At 41.4% G+C, this 20,993-nt stretch overlaps 1 protein-coding gene across 4 annotated transcripts; it reads right to left on the reverse strand.

Annotated features, from left to right (window-relative positions):
* Positions 1 to 123: 123 nt before the first annotated feature.
* mfsd2ab (major facilitator superfamily domain containing 2ab) lies at positions 124 to 16,864 on the reverse strand. 4 transcript variants are annotated; one of them, XM_038724842.1, is made up of 14 exons: positions 16,639 to 16,864; positions 13,424 to 13,549; positions 12,293 to 12,417; positions 7,796 to 7,919; positions 7,282 to 7,360; positions 6,990 to 7,165; positions 6,760 to 6,850; positions 5,754 to 5,872; positions 5,468 to 5,551; positions 3,447 to 3,530; positions 3,137 to 3,249; positions 2,889 to 3,032; positions 2,175 to 2,351; positions 124 to 1,971 (listed from the first exon to the last, which is right to left on the reverse strand). In XM_038724842.1, exons 1-14 carry the CDS (start codon positions 16,726 to 16,728, stop codon positions 1,917 to 1,919), a joined length of 1,587 nt encoding a protein of 528 aa, XP_038580770.1. In that variant the 5' UTR covers positions 16,729 to 16,864; the 3' UTR covers positions 124 to 1,916. The 4 variants fall into 4 exon arrangements, with proteins under 4 accessions (XP_038580770.1, XP_038580774.1, XP_038580773.1 ...); XM_038724846.1 differs by lacking the exons at positions 12,293 to 12,417; positions 13,424 to 13,549; positions 16,639 to 16,864 and adding an exon at positions 8,503 to 8,824; XM_038724845.1 differs by lacking the exons at positions 12,293 to 12,417; positions 13,424 to 13,549; positions 16,639 to 16,864 and adding an exon at positions 8,394 to 8,480.
* Between the last annotated feature and the right edge of the window lie 4,129 nt (positions 16,865 to 20,993).

A 20,993-nucleotide genomic window follows, 5' to 3' on the forward strand; every position in this document is an offset into this window, starting at 1 on the left:
AAATGATGCATGTATGTACATTAAAAATATCTTCTTCATATTTGTTCTTGTTTAAAGTGACTCAAGCAAGTCTTTTATAGTAACAGTTGTTTCAGGTTAAAAAAAATAAGTGTTGACAGCTTGTTCACAGTACACTTATCAATTAGTATTTATTAACAAAATTTTGTTACGTTTTTCTTAAATAACTACAGTACAGTGTACATAGGTCAATTTCCCTTGCAGCCACAAAATACCAACCAAAATATATTTACAGGTTTACATACAATATTTACATATTCACAGGAGGCATGTACACAAGGCTTGTGTGTGTCCCTGTGGGATTAAAGCTCACACATTTGGCTACAGCCTCAATAGTCATGTGGGAAATTCACTGACGGACCCATAAAATACAAAATAAACAAAATAAAAAACAGTCAGATTTACATGATGTACAGTTATTACAGGCTCAGACGGTGAAAATGGCACCATGTTGGCGTGTGCAGTAAAAAAATGAAAGTGAAGTAAATAAAAATTTGCACATCGGCAGAAACAACATGTTGAAGATGTAACAGTATGTATAACATATGACACTATGACTACATTTGCATATCAATGGATATGAAATGTCAATCCATACTTTCATGACTGAGATGATCACAAAACAGCCTGGTAGTTCCTTCAATAAACACATACGCACACAGAAAAAAATAAAAACAAAAACCTTAAGGAGACTACAAATTCAGTACCCCATCTTCCAATCTTTTTCACAATTACGTACTTCCCTTTTTGAATGCATATGGAGTAAAGACAGTAGTGATGGCAACATGCATTAAAAAGGCGAGTAAAGGTTTTAAAATTTGACTCCCACCCAATTGTCTTCATTTTGAAACTTCTAATATAGGTCCTTACAGGCCTTAAATAGATTTACATACTGCAAGCAGCATTAGCTTACCAGCACACATGAATTCAAACAAATTAAAACTAATAAATATTTAAATAATGATATCACTTAATTAGTACCAGTTATAGTCACCATTTATCTCAGTATTAAGGAAATGAAAGCATTAAGAGGAAATCAGTTTTCCCTGTCTTCAGTAGCTATCCTATAAATAAGATAATGTGAGTAATGTAATTGCTGGATAAATATTGCAGTTATGTGTTCAAACTCCCTCCTTTTACTATCGTAGTGGTTTCAGTGCTATGGTGGGGAACTAAAAGGAGCCCTTCAGAGCACAGCTGTTACAGTCCGGCCACTAGTTCCAACATCACATTATTACGGCTACTTTAAATAATAATTAAAAAAAAAAAAACAAGCCATGGCAATGAGATGGAAACAAATGGGCTGACTGGTTTAAGTAAACATTGAGGATTCATTGAAAGATTACACAACACATTTCAACACCAATTCAATGACTCAAGAACAAGTGACAGTCTCAGTTTGGAATTTTACCCCGAAACAGGGCTAACATTAAGGCGTTAACACTATTCAAGTTTGTCACGACGTTCACGTCTCAGAACTATAAAGTTGCTTTTAACGTAGTGCTCAAGGTCATAATTTTCAATGTGGTGCATACAAGGATGGAAATTGTTTAGCTCCAGCAAATAGCACCAGTAATGGCAGCACAGATGAAACACGCTCCCATCACATTTCATGGTTCTGTGCAATTTCAACTGAGAACAAGACCAACCTTTAACAAACGATTTTTCACAGTACTCAAAAGTCGTAAGTTATTCAAAAAGTAAGGCTTTTGAGATCCGACTGAACGAAAGAACAGAGTGAATTGCATGTGTTGTCGTCAACTTTGTAGACGTGGAACAGCAGCAGTGTGATTGGACAAGGCAGTGTCTGTATGATCCGACAGGCTCACGTCCGTTGATCCCATCCAGTGCAAAATGCCAGTCGATCACCCGATTGGTCCGTGGGTCTCTAAAATGTCTTAGATCACGTTGGCCAGTTCTGTCGAGTCTGTTTCTGAATCGGTCTCATTGTCCCTGTGCAAAAATAACACATCTCTTTAGTTGGAACTTTGCTTCACTAACACCATCTTATTGCTGTATGTCATTAATTGTTTGCCCTGTTTTTAATTTATCTGGTTTTAATTTTTATGTCTTCTACTATATAACTTTTAAATGTGCTTTATAAATAAACTTGACACATAAACACAAGAGTCAAACACTTCAATCCACAGCCATACCTCTGTTCCTGTAGCAGTTTGCGGTTGCCTAGCCTCCTCTCCTCATTGATCGGATACCAGTACAATATGACCAGGCCGATTATGATGAGAACTATGGGGGCGGCGGAAACCAGCAGTTTCAAGGTTGTATCTACTTCCTCGGGTTGAGAGCAGCCTCTACTGATGTAGCCTGCAAAGCTGAAAAAGAAGAAACGTCATGAAACTGAAAGTACTTTACATTTATGCATTGCAGGGCACAATGTTCAGACATGCATCTTCTATGGTAATCCAAAGTAAAGCCAAGATCTTGATTCCTCAAATCACTGATCAAAGACCAACACTCTGCCGTAAAGTCAGTCATGTGAAGCATGTACACAGCAAACACACAAATACCATAGCCTTACTGAACTTAATCTAGTAAAAGCAAAAAGACTTTCTTGCTTTGATGTGGGATTTGGGTGCTGGGATATTTGGCTTAACCTAGCCACTGCAGGGAGGGCACAGATGTTGAGCAGGCCAAAAGTCGCATGAATGTGACTCATGTGGTGGCAAAAAAAAAAAAGGGTGGGCTCTGATGCAAGCAACTTTGCTAACCTAAATCTCTTGTTTTATTTCAATCAAACCAATTCAATCTGGCATAACCCAGACTTTCTTTTATTGTGTCCCAGTGCGTTGAATAAAAAAGAAACACCTTCAACCTGTGTGTGTTTGTGTGTGTGTTAAGCTAATACTTACTCTAAACTGAGAGTGGAGATGCCTAGGGAGACTCCAGAAGCGAACTTGGTGAAGAACACATAGAAGGAATAGAAGAGAGCTTCGTGGCCGGTGGAGTCCGGGTTCTGCACTTGGAAATCGTCGACAACATCAGGCAGCATAGACCTGCAAAAACACAAAGTTAGAGACACGCTTGGTCATGTGTATTCCTAATAGGTAAACATGGGGGGAAAAAAAAAACAACCAAACAAAAGAGTCAGGGTTCTTACCAGGGCAGCAGGAAGGCTGCAGCCACTCCGACCCCGGCAGCAAATGAGGTAACGTAGGTGACAATCAGGTTGCTCTTCAATACCACCACCATGATCATGAAGGGAACCACAGACTGGAAAGAACAGAAACACATTAGACCTCTAAAGCACATGAGATTAGCCATCATTCAAAGATTTACTTCCCAAAACGAGTCTCTAAATGGCACTACAGCCGTTTTCCTGCAACTTCTACAGTATTACTCAATTCCTGTCATTCTCGCAGGCTTCATATGACTTAGAAGTGGTGTTTGGACGTGATTATGGGACTTACCAAGGTGCCAACATAAACCGCAGTCTTTTTCCCAAAGCGAGTCAGAAACCACTGCCAGAACGGAATGGCCAGTGTAGCAGCAAGCTGAGAGAGGGGGGAAAACATTAAAAGTCTGGTTAACCAGCTGTATGGTTTGTTTTGACACACACACACACACACACACACACAAAACTAAAATAAGTTTAAATAAATTGCACAAAAGGCCTTTTATTACAGGTTAACATGATTTTGCAAAAGCAACAACAGAGCCCCCCCTGTGTACATAATGGTAGAAATGCATGACATTAGATGCATTCTCAAAATGCTTGGGCTTCCGTTTGGGTGTAACAAGACTCAAAGCGCAGCGATGCAGACGCACATTTAAACTCTCATACCTGCCAAACACAACAGTAAAGATGGAAGACAATACGGTTTTCATGGCTCTTCCCAAAACAAATCTGAGCTCAATGTGATGCAGAATTCAGCAGGGGTCTTCCCGTGACACTACAGGAGGGCAGAGGGCTCTCCCAGATCAGTATGACCCCTCTATGTCTGACTAATGTAAAAGTAACACAAAGCCGCGGTGCAGCAGTATTTTTCCCGCCTTTTTGTTATGGTATGAGTGAAACACTAAGCTAAGAGACAAACCACCTACATGTCTCGCGGAACAACCATATGTGACAATGACATCTTTCTGTGGCTTCAAAAGCTATTTAATGTGGTTTCTCACCATGTGTAAGTGAGCACTTTCATTTCCTTCCCGTTTGCATGTACAATATTGTTTCACTTGTATCAGCTGTATGCGTGCACCTGAACTGAGTCTGATCTTTGTCTTCAAAACCAACAGTCCATGTCACTTCCTTGTCCAGACACCAACCTCTGCTTTATGAGCCTGTTTGCTTGTGTTTTCAGTTTATTATTATTTATTGGGCAGATCCAGAGAAATACGCACAAGAATTCCAGAGAACCTGTACGGTCTTGTACCTGTGCAAATGATAAATACATATAATCTGATCTATAATCAGAAAACAGCCCTATAAACAGCTCTCATAAAAGCATGTTTACACTTCTTCATGATGTCTTTTTCCTGTAAAATGAAACTGAGTAGCACAACTGACAAAAACACTGTGCAGCCCTCAAAAAAATGAGTTAACTTACGGTGCAGCAGCAAAGCTAGAGAACAATGTACCCTGCCGCATGCTTTCTGCAACCTGCCTCACATCAGCAAATACTACACACAAGGCTCTTTTTGCAATTAGTAAATGGATTGAAACAGTCAGATATGAGAGCAACGGAGATTTAAATGACAACCAGTATGAATGAGTGAGTCCTTATACAGAAGCTGTTCGTTTTGATTTGGTTAACTTATCGTTGTACAAATAAGATCGGAGCTTCCGGGACGTCTCCTCCAAATTACTGAAGGTGAAGATTAGCATCACTCACTAAGGAGCAGAGAAAGCTCACGCACACTGTTGAAACCTCTAAAAATGTATTTCACCAAATAAATGTACTTTAAACAAAAAGGTCACTTTCTTGGCTCCGTAATCCGTTCCATAAAGTTAAGGATCAAAGCTTGTAATCTTTTCAGCCTCACTAACCTGTACAGTTCTGCCGTGCGTGCTACAGAAAGCACATCTAAATACCTGTCGGGATTTGAAGTAATTCTTTGATATGAGAAAGAATTTTCCAAGACAGGTCAGGAGATAAAAGAAAGGATAATCAAATGTGGCTCCTTTACTGTCTGTGGGAATGGGATGGCATTCAGGCAGAGCAATGAGAGGGGACGCACATCATGGTAATGGGCAGCCAGGAGACACTGCTTTCAAACCAAGTACAAAACAGCCTTGTAATTGAAGACAATTTATGCGTTTGCCCTGGAACGGAGGCTTTTGTCTGCACTCTCAAGCTAATGGCATAACTTATTCCACACAAATGGGCAGCTCGAGGTTTTGTATGCTGAGGGAAATGCGGCCATTGCTACGGCAACAGTGCGCCTATCTGCTTGTGCGAACCGAAAATGCCACCTGTGTGTCTGTACTCACCATGATCACCAGCAGAATATTCTGGAAGTCGTTTCTGAAGCCCAGTGTGTAGCTGCAGAACAGGGCAAAGTTTCCCTCCAGGAGCTGTCAGACAAAGCACAGACAAAATTTAAACACACGCACACCTTGCAGGTGCCGAGTAAACTCTGGCTGGGAGCACAAAACAGTGAGAGACTTTTAACGTAAGAAGAGCTAGTTGATTCAGTAACCAAAATACAAACATAGGGCGGGCACAGAGTGACTGACACCCTAACGAAGCCCGTAGTTTGTATGTCATTATACGCACCATGAAAGCTAGCGAGGTAAACAGGAAGACCATGACCAGTTTGGCGTACGGTCCATGCCCCATCACCAACTTAATCCCCTGGAAGAATCCCATGGGCTCTGACTTTGGACGAGAAGACTCTGGAAAGAAGAAAAAAAAAAAAAGAATGAACAACGATGCAAAGTTACTTCCACTTCCAAACATTTTCCTATATTTTCATTCCAACTACCATGGGGTTTCTGTTCATTTTACAAGAGCGGTGTCATGGGAATTTCATGAGAAGCATCTTTAAAAACTGCCATGTAACTAATCTCACTAGGGGCCTCCAGCCTCTTGGGTATGGGGTCAATGGAAGGTAAATGTGTGTCCAGAGGGGTCAGGACTTTTAGTGGTTCACCACATGTACCTTGGACATGGGTGTCTTTCTATAGATCCAGATTGAGTGTCCCGTAGGTAACACTGAAAGACACCATGTTCCTTTGATGAGATAGTACACCGACCCTGAAACTAAGATAAAAGCTGCATGTGCTGAGACACTGCAGCTCACTCGGATGATACTCTCTGATGCGTATGTGTCCCTGTGAGTTCCTTCTGCAGAAGACTTTAATAAAATTCACAGAACGAAAAGTGTTTGCCTGAGCTGTTTATTTAAACACGCTTTTTCCCCACCACAGCGGCCTTTAAGGCTCATACTTTACTGCATTACTATTTGACCCATCATTGTTCACGAGGCTTCTAATTTAACCAAAGCCTGTGGGCTCTCACACAGCCCATCAGCCCACATGGATACCAACTGCGTATCCCCCTTGGACTACAGTGGAAACGTCAATAGCATCTCTCTCACACTTAAGACATGTGTTTGTGCATCCACACAGGAAGCTGAATATGATCAACTTGTGTTTTTGGGAGTGTTTAATAGTGACGTAAAGCCATGAACTTTATTTAACTGAACAAGATTCACACTTAAAAGAAAGAAGTGGACATTGGAATCTAAATTGAAGGATGGAGCATGTGATTAATGCTTTACCTTTTTGCTCTCTCACACCGAAGAAAAGAACAATAGCACAGAGGACATAGATTGAGCAGATGATGCCAGAAGAAATCATGTAGGCCGCTTTCTGTAAGGAAGAAACAACAGAGGAAAAGGACGACCATTAGCAAACACCATTTGGAGCAGCTCTTGTTCTTCGACCAGTAAAGTTGTTATTGACCTTTTGTCAAACACAAGACTCAATATGATAGTGAATGTTTGCTCACCGTGTGTTCCAGGGAAATGACAGGCTCTGAGTCGTTCAGCCCAACAGACTTTGAGGAGTTGCTCAGGTCTGCCACGATGTCGCCGGGTCCTGGGAGGCAGGGAGCGTTCGCCATACCTACTATCTGCCCCTGGATGGCTGTACCAACAACAGTGCCCAGAACCTCCACAGTCATCCCTGATTGGAGGAAATATAGAAGAGGTGTCTAGTCACTGAGGCGATACCTTAGACTTTTCATTTCTGTCAGGAGATTCATTTAGAAAATATTTTACATGCGGGAGTGTGATACTCACTGTACGCAGTGGCTGAGTCTCTTTCTTTCTGCTCTGAGCTGATGAACATGGTGAGGGCAGAGTATGGCACATGGAAGCACTGATTTGCAAAGACAAAAAGAAGTAGCAAGGTAAGAAAATGAATGCAGCTCTTAATTACACTTTTTGGTCATGCAGAGAATAGCAAAAGTAAAAAAAAAAAAAATATATATATATATATATATATATATATATAGTTTTACATTTTGGGGAATTTGTTTCTTTGCATTCTGGTAGAAAGTTAAATGAGACTGATAACACTAATTTCTGTAAAATTTACAGAACCAGGCTAGCTGTGTCCCTTTGTCTCCAGTCTTTGTGCCAAGTCTGAGACTGTGGGCCTCCTCTCAGACAAAGCTGAGGCACCCGCTCACCCCACCGGCCTTGGTTTACTTGATTAGTTTTGCTCAATTCCTTATTATTTGATTCCACAGACACTCAACAATTGAGCCAAGATAGCCTAATATTGCTGTTTGTGCACAAGTGTGGTACTCACAGTCTGAAGGGTCTGGAAGATGCAGTAGAAGAATAGGTACCAGATGACTTTGCCGTCCTCAAAGGGAGGAACGTACCAAATGAGGAAATAGGCGAGCACAGCCAGAGGGGTTGAGAGCACGATCCTTTGGATGGAAAAAGGAGAGTAGGGGAGGGGAACAAGAAGAGACGACAACAAAAACCGTCATCAGTGGAAGAAATTGTGATCCTACTCAAGCGTGAAACTCTCACTCTGTAAACAATTACCAGTCTTTATGAAGAGAGGGGACACTCAGTTACATAACAAAGTGTAGCCATTTAAGTGTGGCTTCCATTCAATTAGGGCCAACTTTTCCTCAGCTCAGCACCGCTTGGTGCCTCACTTGAGTTAACCGTTTTACAATGATTACCATTCATACAGAGACACAGTGTTCCTGATGGTCATTCATACATACAGACACACAGTGTTCCTGGTGTTCACGTGCATGAAACAGGTAAGGATTCAAGTAAGGCTGGATCTGATGGGGTGAGAGGGTGGAACACTGGGGAATACTGCCAAACAAAACAACACTTGCTGGTGTTTTTTCCAGGTACAGATGACTGATTAAACACTTTGTTACATTTTATGGTTCCTTGAGGCCTTGCATGTGTGAGAGTCTCACAAAAAATGTTCAGATGCTGGGTTGGTAATCACTTCTGTGTCATCCGTTTACTCCTCCTCCCCCGTACATTTTTAAGAAGCCAAATGCTGAAATAGTGCAGGAGGCGACTTCCTTTGGTCACTTCCTTCGTCCTATGGTCCGATCGACACTCTCCAATCAGACGTGAGATTATGAGAGCAACCACTCCTCTGGAAAGCGTGGCTCATGGAGCAGGGAGCAGGGCCTGCATCCTGCTTGTACGTCTACTCTCTATGGGAATTGTTAATCACTTCAATATCAGGTGAGTCATCCTTCCCAGAAACGCCATTGTTGACCATTGCCGTGTATACAAAAATGATGCAACATCCTGCCGTGGCACCGGCTAATATCCAGTCAAAGCGCTCTGTAACCGAACACTGCAGTCTCACCTCTAATCAACTTAAGCATATTTATAGCCAAACAAGACTCTCACATATGTGATGTGATTAACTGCACACTTGTGAGAAGTCGCAATCTGCAGGTGTGGTGTGCAAGTTCAAGCAGGTGTTTTTAATCTAGAAATGACACCTAGGAGTGCATTTTTAAGTCTCCTTTTCTCTGTGCCAAATGATGACAGTGTGTCAGTCAGTGGGAAAAAAAAAAAAAAAGCTTCCTTCAGAGATCCAACAACATGGGTGAAACCAGCCATGGAAGCAACATGTAGACTTGAAAAATGGACTTTCAAGTGCTATCTTTTTCAGCGTATGCTGTTGTCACACAGTTTGCAGGGCTAAGCAAAGACTTGTACTGTGCTTGCAGAACTGTAGGGACACAGTAGGCCATATAAGTACTGGCCTGGTGCTCCTCCTGTAATCATATTTAAAGCTGTGCTGACTAGGGAGGGGTGATTTTTATCTCAGCAAGTTAACTTTGCAGGTGACAGCTTTTAGTCTGGTGCTTATTAACTGTGAGAACTTGTGCTGACAGCACAGCAAATATGTCAATTCTCTCTTTTGGCAGCTGTCATGGGGCCGGGTGGGTGAGCACATGTAATAAAATACAAAAACCTGGCCAAGATACTGGTTTTGAATACTTGACTTCATCTTTTCATGCTCTGAAAAGCACATAAACTTACAGGACAATAAATCCTGCTTTATGTGAAATGTATGTAAAAACAAGTCAAACGATCTCCTTTAGAAGTCTTTATTCATTTGGAATTCATATTTGGCAAGATGGGCAGTCAGTTTGTTGAAGTAGTAATACAAACTTGGGATACTTAATAAAATACAGTCGGTGTCCAAATAAATTGATTTAAATGCATGTCTAGGGAACAGAAGCAGCAGTCTGACTGGTTGAGTCGCTCTGCAGCAACAGTAAAACCTTCTACCCATTGCCCTGCAACTTGAACCGAAGTAACCTCCTGAATTCCTCAGCCAGTCTTTAAAAATGCTCCCAAGGCTTTTGCATGTAAGAGCTGAGACGCTATTGGCTCACTCATGTGGTGTGTTGTGGGCTGGACCAATGAGAAGGCAGCCTGACTCTCATCTCCCCCCCCGCTTCCTATACGCAGAGCTTTTAAGATTGAGCAGCTCTGGGCACCTTTCTGCTCGTTTCCTTCCTGCTCGTGGGCACCACACCCATCGCCTCACATCTTTACGACTGAGCATCTCAATCCTATCTCCTACCCCTACCCCCCCACCAATATCTCATCTCTGACAGCAACAATGGATGCATCTTGCTTTGCACAAGCAGGAGTAGCGTGACCCACTCTGTGACTCAAACATGAGGTGATGGTGGCTGAAAATGACATAATGATATGCCAGCCTTAACCCTCCTGCAAATTAGTTGAATCAAGCTCAATTCAACAGAATTTGTTGCATAAACATTAAGTCTATCAAAGCTATTTCTTTCTTGAATATTTCTAAAAGTATGCATGAAATGATTTGGATTCAAAAGTGAGTGTGTGATAGATGTAAATCTACAATGTTCCACAACTGCTAACATGTAGAAACCAAAAAACAATGTCACAATGACTACTATGTGGATATTACCTTTTACTAATAACTGTTAGCAAATTCCTTTACAGCCCTGAAGTAGAGGGTTGGTCATATGGCTATAAAACCATCTTAACTTGCAAAACAAGAAACTTTTTCAATCTATTTTGGAGATCTGTAGCTGGCATAGTTTGATTTCAATACCAAAAGAGGCACATTTGTGCTTCTCTTGAACTACTAACCAGCGGCTGAACAGGAAGATTATTCCTTTGTATTCAAATTTAATTATGCAGGTGCTCTCAACACATGTACACCCACAGGAGCAGCACAGGAAACTGAGGAGGGGACCACATGAGACCTTCATGACTGGGTTCATCTCCCAGTTGTGCCCCTTCTTACACAAGCTACATACATTTCATTAGCAACTAGGGGAGTTATATATTTCTAATCAAGCAGGCAAGGGAGCAAATGAGCTGGTGTAACTTGCAGCCATGCATCTCCCTGTGGTGCCCATTATAAAGCTGCCTAGAGACACTTACTTTGTCTTACTCAAATTCTCTCATGCCTTGTCACCCTTTCACCCAGTTCCCTGCATGTTCCCAAATACTGAAGGGACAGTGGCTCTAAAATATCTTGTGTTGACAGGAGACCACTTCTATAACCAGCAGCTCCCACTAACACCCTACACCGTACTTTCCCACATAACAGTATGAGTTTTACCCTATAAACGTGGGTCATGACTTCCAGGAGGGTCTGACCATGCAGTGACCACTGTTCAACAGTCATATATTCATGAACATACGAATAAGATAAGCCCATGTAGGTTGCTCAGAGATCGAGAGGCAGAGAAGTGGGGGAGGGGGACATAGCAGCTAAAAAGAAAGGGGTCAGTAACCCTTTCTGTGAAAAAGGCCTTAAGTGTCACAGGCCTCCCACTCCCCTCAGCCTGGCTGCCACACACAGACAAAGACACAAGGCAACGTTCATTTAGCGTCCGATTATGATGCTCATGAGGGAATGAAAATTGATCGATCGATCTCTCTCATTTATTATAATTATATTATTTATATATATATAAAAAACAGCTGTAAATGTGTTTTCTATTCAAACATACAGAGATGCAAGTTGAGTCCTCTAGGTGAATTCCTTCTCAAAAATGGTTTGTGTGTTTGTTGTAAGAGGCAGACTTGGTAGCAGGCTGTAGTTATATTTGTCAATGCCGTGCCAAAGTGGGTGGGAAATGTGCAAGATTAGCACCTGCAGGTACTCCCTATATTTGTTTAGTAAAATAACAGAAAGGCCTAGTGCCTTTTGCTTATTTCGTTTGGCAATTTTGGCTTAGTGGTCCAGCCTGGACCATTTCAATAGTAGGCAAAAATGTATTGTTTTATGGCCTATATGCATAGGAGCAGTTGAGGTTGTGAGAGAGAGAGAGAGTGAGTGAGCAAGTGTGAGAGAGAGAGAAAGGGGGGGAGGGACCTTGATTGGACACAGGTGTGGGCAATGAGGAAGTGGTACAGCAGGAACATCACGAGCATGACCCATAGTAACCCCTCTTGGGAGAATTCAAACGCAGTCACCTCATTAAGCCACACCCCCAAACACCTACACATGTATAGTGTGTCGTAAAAATTTCACACACAGCTCTGACTCACCAGTGCTGAATGCAGCCCTCCCATTACACATTTCCCAACAACAGGTTTAGTGTTTCAATGACACAACTGGACTTTATCAAGAAAGAAATGGAAACAGTCTGGAGGAGACTTGAACAATAAAGCTGGGAGGAGGAGGGGGCTCTGGAGTACGATTACCCAGATCTACTGAAAAGCTTGAAAATGTATATTAAAATCAAGTCAGACGGTATCAGACTGTAGCTGTCTGGTTCCAGCTGGAACTTAGACCTACCAGGGCAACATGCGTCCGAAACGCGTCCATGGGCTTCGGGAGACCAGGAAGCCGACTGTGGGGTCCGTTATGGCATCCCATGCTCGGCCTACAAACAAGATGATGGAGGCATAGAAGGGATCCAGCTGCCAAAGGAGAAGACGCGAAGGTTAGTCCATCAGTGTCAGTAAAAGGGCCTCATTGTCATCAATACAGTGGGTAATTTCTAGATGCTCCAAAAGACAGCATTTCAGAAACACATTCAATCCCTTTGCTGCCATAAAAATATTACTATTACGCATCATTACTATCTTTTACGTGTACAAATACACCAAGCTGACAAACCATGTTATGTTATGTGGTACAGTTTACCTGTTGTTACTTTAAACACAGTGAGTCATCAGCTGGTCAATAGTCATGGCAGCACTTAGCAAGAATCAAGTTAAATAGTGAAGGTGCCACTTGGCAGCTCAGCCTGTCTGCTGCTCATCCAGCACTGTGTAGCCTTACTTACAAGCTTTACTGGAAGCCAGGCACGATGAATGCTCGACCCTTGACTGTACAATCTGCGCCATGCTGCGTCGGCCAATAGACTCTTAATCAACTAAACTAAAGCTAAACCCCTAGGAAGCGGTTGACTTGCACGCTATTTTGGCCTTGACCATCAGATTAGTGTCAGTGCCCATTAAAGCGAGCCCCTCCCCACTGTGCTCCCACCCTCCCACCGCCCCAACATTTTTCAGAACAAGCCTGTGTAAGCCTTTTGATACAGTTGAGTCCCGTCATGGAGTCAATAATGGAAACAACAGAGGAATGTTTTCCACCTCTTCATTTTTCCAGGATAAATCGCTCCATTTGTTGGTGAGCTTTGGCAGTCATTTCCTTTGTGCCCTTATGAGAGAAGTGATTTGAGGGCAGAGGAAGGACCGTGTACAACTCCTCAAGTCTGGAAATGTCACCACACATATTCTGGCAGGACAGCATATCGAGTACAGGAAGGACAGTAGTGGGTGTACAGTATGTTCCCACTGACACTAAGGTGGTCCATTAAGGTCAACTGGGTAGCTAGATTTAGAGCTATGTTACGAAAGTGACACTAAAGGTCTGGAAAGGTGTGACCACAGAGTTTTAAAATCATCTCAACCAACTCACCTGAGCTACATCCAGTAGATAGATCTGCAGAAAGAAGCCCAGGGCACATCCTGTGATCTGGTAGGGTGCGCCGCCGATGGCATAGCATATCTTGTTGCAAACTGACAACCTGTTTCTATGCTCGTGCTGGGGAAAAAGCAAGGAAAGAGAAAAAAAATACAGGTAATAAAGTAAATGTACCAACTACATTCACCCTGCACAACTAGTAAATAATAAACAATCGCAGACAAGATAGAAGACATGAGGTCCGTCTCTACTGGGAAGATAACGCCTGACAAATGAACACTGATTTTAAGTCTACTATGTATTCAACATTAACTTCTAACTTGAAAGGCAAAGTATTTGCAGTATTTGCTTAGACAGGGCCTAGCCATTGTAGTTAAAGGTGGGAGTTAATGGCAGCAATCCTAAGAGGATGACTGCAGTACAGCGCCATGTGCTTATATTCCCCAGGCTTTTACAGTACATAGGTAGCTTTCTCCATTTCTGTATGAACAATTTAAGCGTCAACCTGTCGTTCCACTAATCTTCAGCGTCGTGTTTCCCACTAGACCGATTAAGACGACACATTTTTCAGTGCCTCATAAGGAATGTGGCCTAAATTCTTAATCGCCAGATAGTCTTGAGAGCTGAGAGTTCAGCTGGCTAAAAGCTAAACATCATATGTAGCATATTTGGCAGACGTCAGGAACAGCCACTGGGAAACAAGAAACCCATGGTTTTCTAACAAGTGTTCACCCCACCCCCCCCATTTTCTCCAATGTAGATCATTTCCTCGACAGACAGACCTAAACAACACCCTCTAATAGCAACACAGATCTCACCAGGACATGACAACACCATGGTGTCACACGCACTCAAAGCCAGGGTGACAACACCTTGGCAGCAGTCTGCCTGAACTGGCTTAACATCCCAAGGGATGTCTGCCAGTTTGACCAGCGGTCTGACCACTTCTGTCCACAGTGGGGTGAAAACACACCCTCCTCCCTGGCCAATCAAAAGATTGTGTTTGGTGCTGCCTAATCTGTCCTCTTTTCAGCTGGCCAAAGAATTTTTCCATCATTGGTGTTGAATGAGGACATGGCTACTGTTATAGCCTCAGACAAAAGATAAAAACCGTTTCAAGATACCATCACCAGCTTAATAAAATGACCTCCAACTGCAGGCACATTACAGTGTTTCCGCTAATATGCAGGAGAAGATAAGAGATACTGGCTCATCCTCGGTCAGATCTGCAGGTCAATGTCTTGTTGATACATGAAAGCCAGTCATTGTTTAGGTGACAAAACTCTCTCCTGCTGAAATGAGACACCATCACCATCAAAACGTAGAAACAGTAATTCAAACTTTAGTACACAGTGACTGGCATTACAGCAGTTGGACTACCTGGTGACTCCAAACTTGACCCCACCATGTGATGCAGTCCAACTGTTTTTCAGTATACCCCTCCTGCACCTGTGTATAACATTACACATTTTGCCCCTTCTAGTTTTAAAATGACATTGCAGCAAGTGTCCTGTACCCACTGTGTCATGTAACTACCGTAGCAATGTGTTAGTAGGACTATGTATTAATGTCACTCCCTTCACATGGCTTTGGATTACTCATCCCAATTACACGAGTTAGAGAAAGAATGTGTCTGTGATGTCTTCTTATCCTTCTTCAAAAAGATTCAGTCTGCCTCACAGTGTATTTAATGAGGATGTGCAACAGTGCTATGTAAACCTGACATGAAAGCTGGCCTCCTATCATTACCTCAAAGGCTACTGCTTCTGTTATCAGCAGTATCTTACAAGTAGTGATATGTTACCAGTGTGGAGCCAAAACATACTATCCCAGAACAGGTGGGGTTTCAAAACTCTAAAAGGTAGCGAAAACGTTTTTGATTAATGTTGCACTTAGACATTTGGAAATCTCTATATAGTTTGGCAAAGACGGAAATGTCAAAAACTCTGTAGTAAGTTATCCTCTCTGTCCTCTCCCTGCTCCTCCTGTCTGACACGTTGCCTTGGTGGTTGCTCCCTGCTGCATTCAGAGCTGTCGAAAACATGGGAATTGCCCCCAGATATGCGCTTGAAATGACCAATTAAGTGGGGATTTTCTTTACCAACCGAGGAGATTTTTCAGATGAAAGATCACACAACACTAAGATGCTTTATCCTCCTCAGTTCACCACTACAATGCAAATCATTGTGTCACATGATTCCTGAAACCGAAAGACATTTAGGCCTACAAATAAATCTATGGTGGCTTTGTTACATTTTTTGTGTGATAATTTCGATTTATAGCCTATTAAATCTCACCAAGCGTTGCGTGAGAGTCCCTTCGCTCAGATATGGGCGTGTGAGCTTCAGAGGGGCTCTTGAACGCAGCACTACAACACCGAAGCCCCCCCAAAAATTAGGCTATATGAAGGATAGTCTAGATAACATTACCTCCTGCTGCTATTAGTCGACAACACCCCACCGCGGTTTTCGAGACTCACATTTCCAGTGCGACTGTACTTCAAAAAAATAAAATTCAGACATCATTATGCAAATGAGGAATCTCCGTGTAGCCTATAGGACTAAAGTTAGAATATCTGACGAGCTGACTTGCGCCAACATAAAAACGAACATTGCTGTATATTTAAAATGTAGCCATAAAAAAGAAGAGTAGCCTAGTATTTTCGGATTTAAATTTAGCTCTGTGTGGCTGGGGTAATGAGTGTTGGCTACCGAAAACCTCTATCATTACAGTCTATAAACGAAGAGTATGGCTTAAAGTAACGTTATAGCCTACGAACACCGTCCAAAGCCTTGGGTTTAACCTTACGATTTAAATTATGTCTCGTGATTTGCAGAGGATCAGAGGAGGGAGATGGGGCTTAGCGTGGTATTGACTGAAAATAATCATATTTCAGTAAGTTTATCATTTGTATCAATTGTTTCATTCATTTAATAATTTACGGAGTGGCTAATGAGACATTTCGGTCAACTCTGCACTCCAGCATCCTAGAAACATCACAATGAGCAAGGCGCGCCTAAGCCAACGTCAGCTGTAGCCACGACCCCAAAAACTGTCATTTTACTCTGGGGAAGCATCAATTCATTCATGTGTTCAAGATACATTCCCGTCCAAACCCGCTTCTTCTTCGTCTTGTGATGTCTGGTGAGCTGATTTAGATAAGAAACCGTCGCCATAAAGGAACGTTTTGAATGAATTACTGGACTCACCTTCCTGGCGATCTTGATGCCGTCCGAGCTGCCCGGCTTATTCAATAAAGTAGCGTTGGAGTATTGTTCCCCTCCCTCTCCTTTTGCCATAGCAAAATAGCTGGTTTCTTGGTTCAGCTTGACGCAAAACTTTACTGAAATGAAATATCAAACGCGTCTTCCGATAAGGTTCGTGAAAATACGGATGGTATCGTCGTGGTCTATCAATGTGAAAACTCTGAAGAGGCGGAGGCGGTTAGATGTAGTAGTTTTTTAGCTCCCCGCCCCTTACAACGTGTGCCATTCACCCCATGTTTTCCCCGCCCCTTTGAAGGCTCGTCACATTCCCGCTGAGCGAGTCCGGCAGCGGTCACGCAGAGATAAGACCTCCAGCTCTCCCTGAAGAGACTCCTGAAGACTTTCTGGGTACAAAGATTGGGTTCCATCGAAGTCTGTTTAGCCTGCGTTCTTGACAGTCAAAGCAGCCTATATCATGTAGGCTATTTCTCCAGTAAAAGATCACATGTTGCGTGTCTCTAGGCCTACCGGTGCATAAACAAACATACTTTTGAAGACACTGAGGTCATGTCCTTGTAAATGTATATAGGCTATGTTACATACAGAAGCCTATATTTAAATTCATGATATATCAACTCTACTGTTATTCCTGGCAGTAGAGTTGATATATCATTTAGACCTTCATGTTGTGAAACAAAACCTGCAGACATCGTAAATTAATAGTTAACTTAATAAATAATAAAGGTACAAGGTACATTTAATTGTCATATTACAACAGGATTTTAAAGTCTACAGATCAGATGTCTGTGTGTTAATGGGGGCTTGGTCACATGAGTTTTTTAGGCTATTTCTACATTTTTTGCCTGTGCTATTTGTTGATATAGAGTATTTTTTCACATCCTACATTTTAACACCCCCTCTTGCTCTCTTCCCCTTTTCTGCTCTCATAATGCTTTTTCAGTTTGCATACATGTACAGTATGTATATACTGTAGCTCCATGTGCTATATGCTATATATTATGTTTCATTCACCACCCACTATAATTCTATCTATAACATTTATTTATATAAGTATTTGTGTTTATTTATTTGTTTTTATTGTTGTTTTGTGTGTGTTGAAACATCGCAGATGTACTAGAAATCCATATCAGTCATTTTGATTGATAAATGTATCTGAGTGATTATGTTACACAAAGATCATCCATTATTTATCTGCATAAATATATTAGTCTATAGGCTACATTACCTATATTTCCCTGCATCCTTTTAAGCATTTCTCCAAAAACAGACATTTCACAAACAATAACAAAAAAATCATCACCTACTACTTTGCAGTAAAGATACTGCAAAATCAACATTCCCCACAACTCACAAACTAAATTAATATATGCGCAATTATTTTTTTGAAAATACTTGCAGATGTAATCAACATTTGCAACTCAGCCTACATTTCCAGTGTGTGTTCAGGGAATGAATCAATCCACATTATGTTTCTCTCTGTGTGTGTGTATGTGTGTGGTCATTCATCCTTTACAAGTCCTGCTCTGTCCTACACTTATCAACTGTCTGCTAAATGGAAGCACACACAAGATCTCTCATGTGTGGTAGAACAAACACCAACTTTTCTTGTGTGGATAGGCGGAGGTTGACTGCCTGCTGCTTGGGTTTCTCAAGGTTTCTCACCGAGGTCTTCGTTTGCAAAGCGTGTTCTCCTCTGGCACGAGGCTGTGCATGTATATTTTCCTATTTTAGCTGAGCACACATACCTTGAAGCCAACAGTATACATATGTAGTATACACACACCACCACTGGTTGTGAGTTTGAATACTCATCTGTGTGGACGGTAGGAACCTCTGGATTGCAGGAGACGTATAGATGTTTGCAGTGTTTACTTATGGCCTTGCATGCACACAGTCTTTCCACACACACGCCTCACACAGGCACACAGGTACGAGCGCACACACCTGCTGCTTCACCTAGCTCAACCATATGTTTACAGTGCAGGTTTATCTCTGAAGCATACACCTATTTGTTTACATACATCCAATACACACCCGTGTATAAGAGGGACTCCCTGCAGCATTTTTTTTTTTTTTTTTTGCAATAGTTGAACCCTGATCTCGCCAACTGTACAGTCAAGTTCAAACCATTAGCACACGTGGTGTGACTCTGTAATGGTACGGACAAATCAATGTGTGTCAACACACTGCAGATTAGATAAGAGGTTATGGTTGGGCTGAAGTTGTGTTGGTAAATGTAGGTGACAGTAACACTGTGGAATACAAATAGCCTAAATCGTGTAAATGCTGTTGAACAAACACAAAGAAAAAAAACCAGAAATAAAAAGCAGAAATAAAACAACCATTGTATAGTGAATGTTCAACTTTTGCAGGATCTTTACCTTTGTACTCTGCAATACACACATGTTTGGTTGGTATCAAAATACTGCCCATATACTTCAGATTTACAAATGCCACTCATCACAAAATGTCTCCATAATCTGACAGTTCCGTTCGAGCTTATTTCAATATAATTAAACGATACTGTAATACCTCTGGAGCAAAGAGTTATTGCTCTGCAGCACAATGCTGTGTGCATGTTGAAATATTTCTGTCTGCCAATAACAAGACTGTTTGTCTGTCTGTAAGGCTCATTTCACACAGGAGGAAGAAAGATTTGAGACACGCTGATGGTAATATTGCAAGACTGAGAAAAAATCAAAGAAGGCAACATAATGTGATGAAATAACGACACAGGGGTAATGATGCCTCACAACATAATAATAAGAATAAAAGAGATGCTTAGACTTGAATCTGGGACAACAACAAGACTTAACCTCAGATATAATCCAGGGAGTTAATTTACAGATTATTATAATAATATTTCTCTTTTTGTTTTAGGGCCAACTAGTAGGATTTCAGTTCAGCAGAGTACAGATATGTTTCAAATGCATAACCATGAAAGTGTACATTGTGCTCTCTGATTGAGTCACCAAGTGGCAGCCAGTATAATGAATGGACTTAAGCAGCTCCTTTACGCAACCCCAAAACAGATGTCATGTTTCTCAGACTCATGATCTCCAAGACTGACGTAAAACTTTCTCCCCTTGATGTATGTTTTGAACCAACTTTTCAAAGTGATTGATTAAGATATCATAATCAGTCGTATCAAACACTGAGCACTAAGAGGACGAGAAATGAGGCCGTATTTTCATCAGAGTTCAGTCTGAAAGCTTTTTCAAGCATCTTACTAATGAACGGAAGGTTGGACATTGGCCTAAAGCTGGTCAGTGCATTACTGTGTAGGTCGGTTTTCTTTAGTAAGGATTTTACAGCAGTTGATGTGAAGGCATCTGTGAAGATGCCCCTTTCAAGAGATCTTCAGGACATGACTTGAAACACTGTCGAACACCTGCTTACAAATGCTGTGGGTGCAGGGTCATATACTGAAATGTTGTAGAGGAGTTGTCTGTGTTTACATCAGCAGCAAAGATGGCTCTAAAAGAAGTTATTTTGTTATTGACTAAGAATGCAAGCTCTTCATAATTTGATGCAGAGAACTGCAGACAGGTGATATCAGTGTTTTAAAAATAGAACAAATTATTTCTCCTCTTACAAATAAGAAGCAGAATTCATTAGAAATAAATGCAGCCTTGCTCAGTTCTATACACTCATTTAGCAGCTACAGCCTAACTTGGTCTGATACGACCAGCAGCTTATAATGCCCAATGTTAGCTAGCTGGCTTTAGATAAATATTTGTGTATTACTGACTTTACTTAGTCAGTTAAATGACTTCTTTGTGCTGTTGAACTATTTACAGTTATTCCGAATCACACCATTTTCACACGGTTCCCACTATTTAAATTCAGAGTAACATTTAAAAGAAGAAATAACAGGCTTTTTCTTGAGAGCGCCCTTGCTCCATCCAATACATAGGCATTTAGCACCTATGAACAGTAGCTCATACCTAAAGTTAGCTAACTTTACATACATTGCTGTAATTGACATTTCTGAGTCAGCAAAACTTAATAACGTTTGTGCTATTGTTACATTTACATTATCCTTAATTACACCATTTTCACGCAGTTCCTACTATGTAAAATCAGACTATTTAACTTATAAAAGAAGAGAGTTCTTTTACAAAAGAAAAATTTAGTTCAGTAGCAATGAAATGTGCTCAATTCAATACACTCATGAGTTAACAGCTACAGTTGATCTCAGTCAGTATGACCAGTAGCTTATGTTGGCTAAGGTTAGCCCTCTCTATACCTTTAGATAAATATTGCTCTGGACAAACTTTACTTTACAGTCAGTTCACTGACTTTGTGACTTGCCTCTACTTGTGCAACTGTTAGCC

This window comes from Micropterus salmoides, unplaced genomic scaffold (assembly GCF_014851395.1).
Source record: "Micropterus salmoides isolate LMB-PRFRI ecotype aquatic unplaced genomic scaffold, ASM1485139v1 Ms_hic_scaffold_17, whole genome shotgun sequence".
NCBI lineage: Eukaryota > Metazoa > Chordata > Actinopteri > Centrarchiformes > Centrarchidae > Micropterus > Micropterus salmoides.

What these genes read in the sequence shown, in the direction of transcription:
- mfsd2ab (XM_038724842.1), bottom strand. Translation starts at nt 16,728, where the DNA reads ATGGCAAAAGGAGAGGGAGGGGAACAATACTCCAACGCTACTTTATTG. An exon ending in ATCTACTGGATGTAGCTCAG is followed by an intron (nt 12,418 to 13,423) that starts GTGAGTTGGTTG and finishes CTCCTTTGGCAG; the next exon opens with CTGGATCCCTTCTATGCCTC. An exon ending in TTCGGACGCATGTTGCCCTG is followed by an intron (nt 7,920 to 12,292) that starts GTAGGTCTAAGT and finishes TTCCATCCAAAG; the next exon opens with GATCGTGCTCTCAACCCCTC.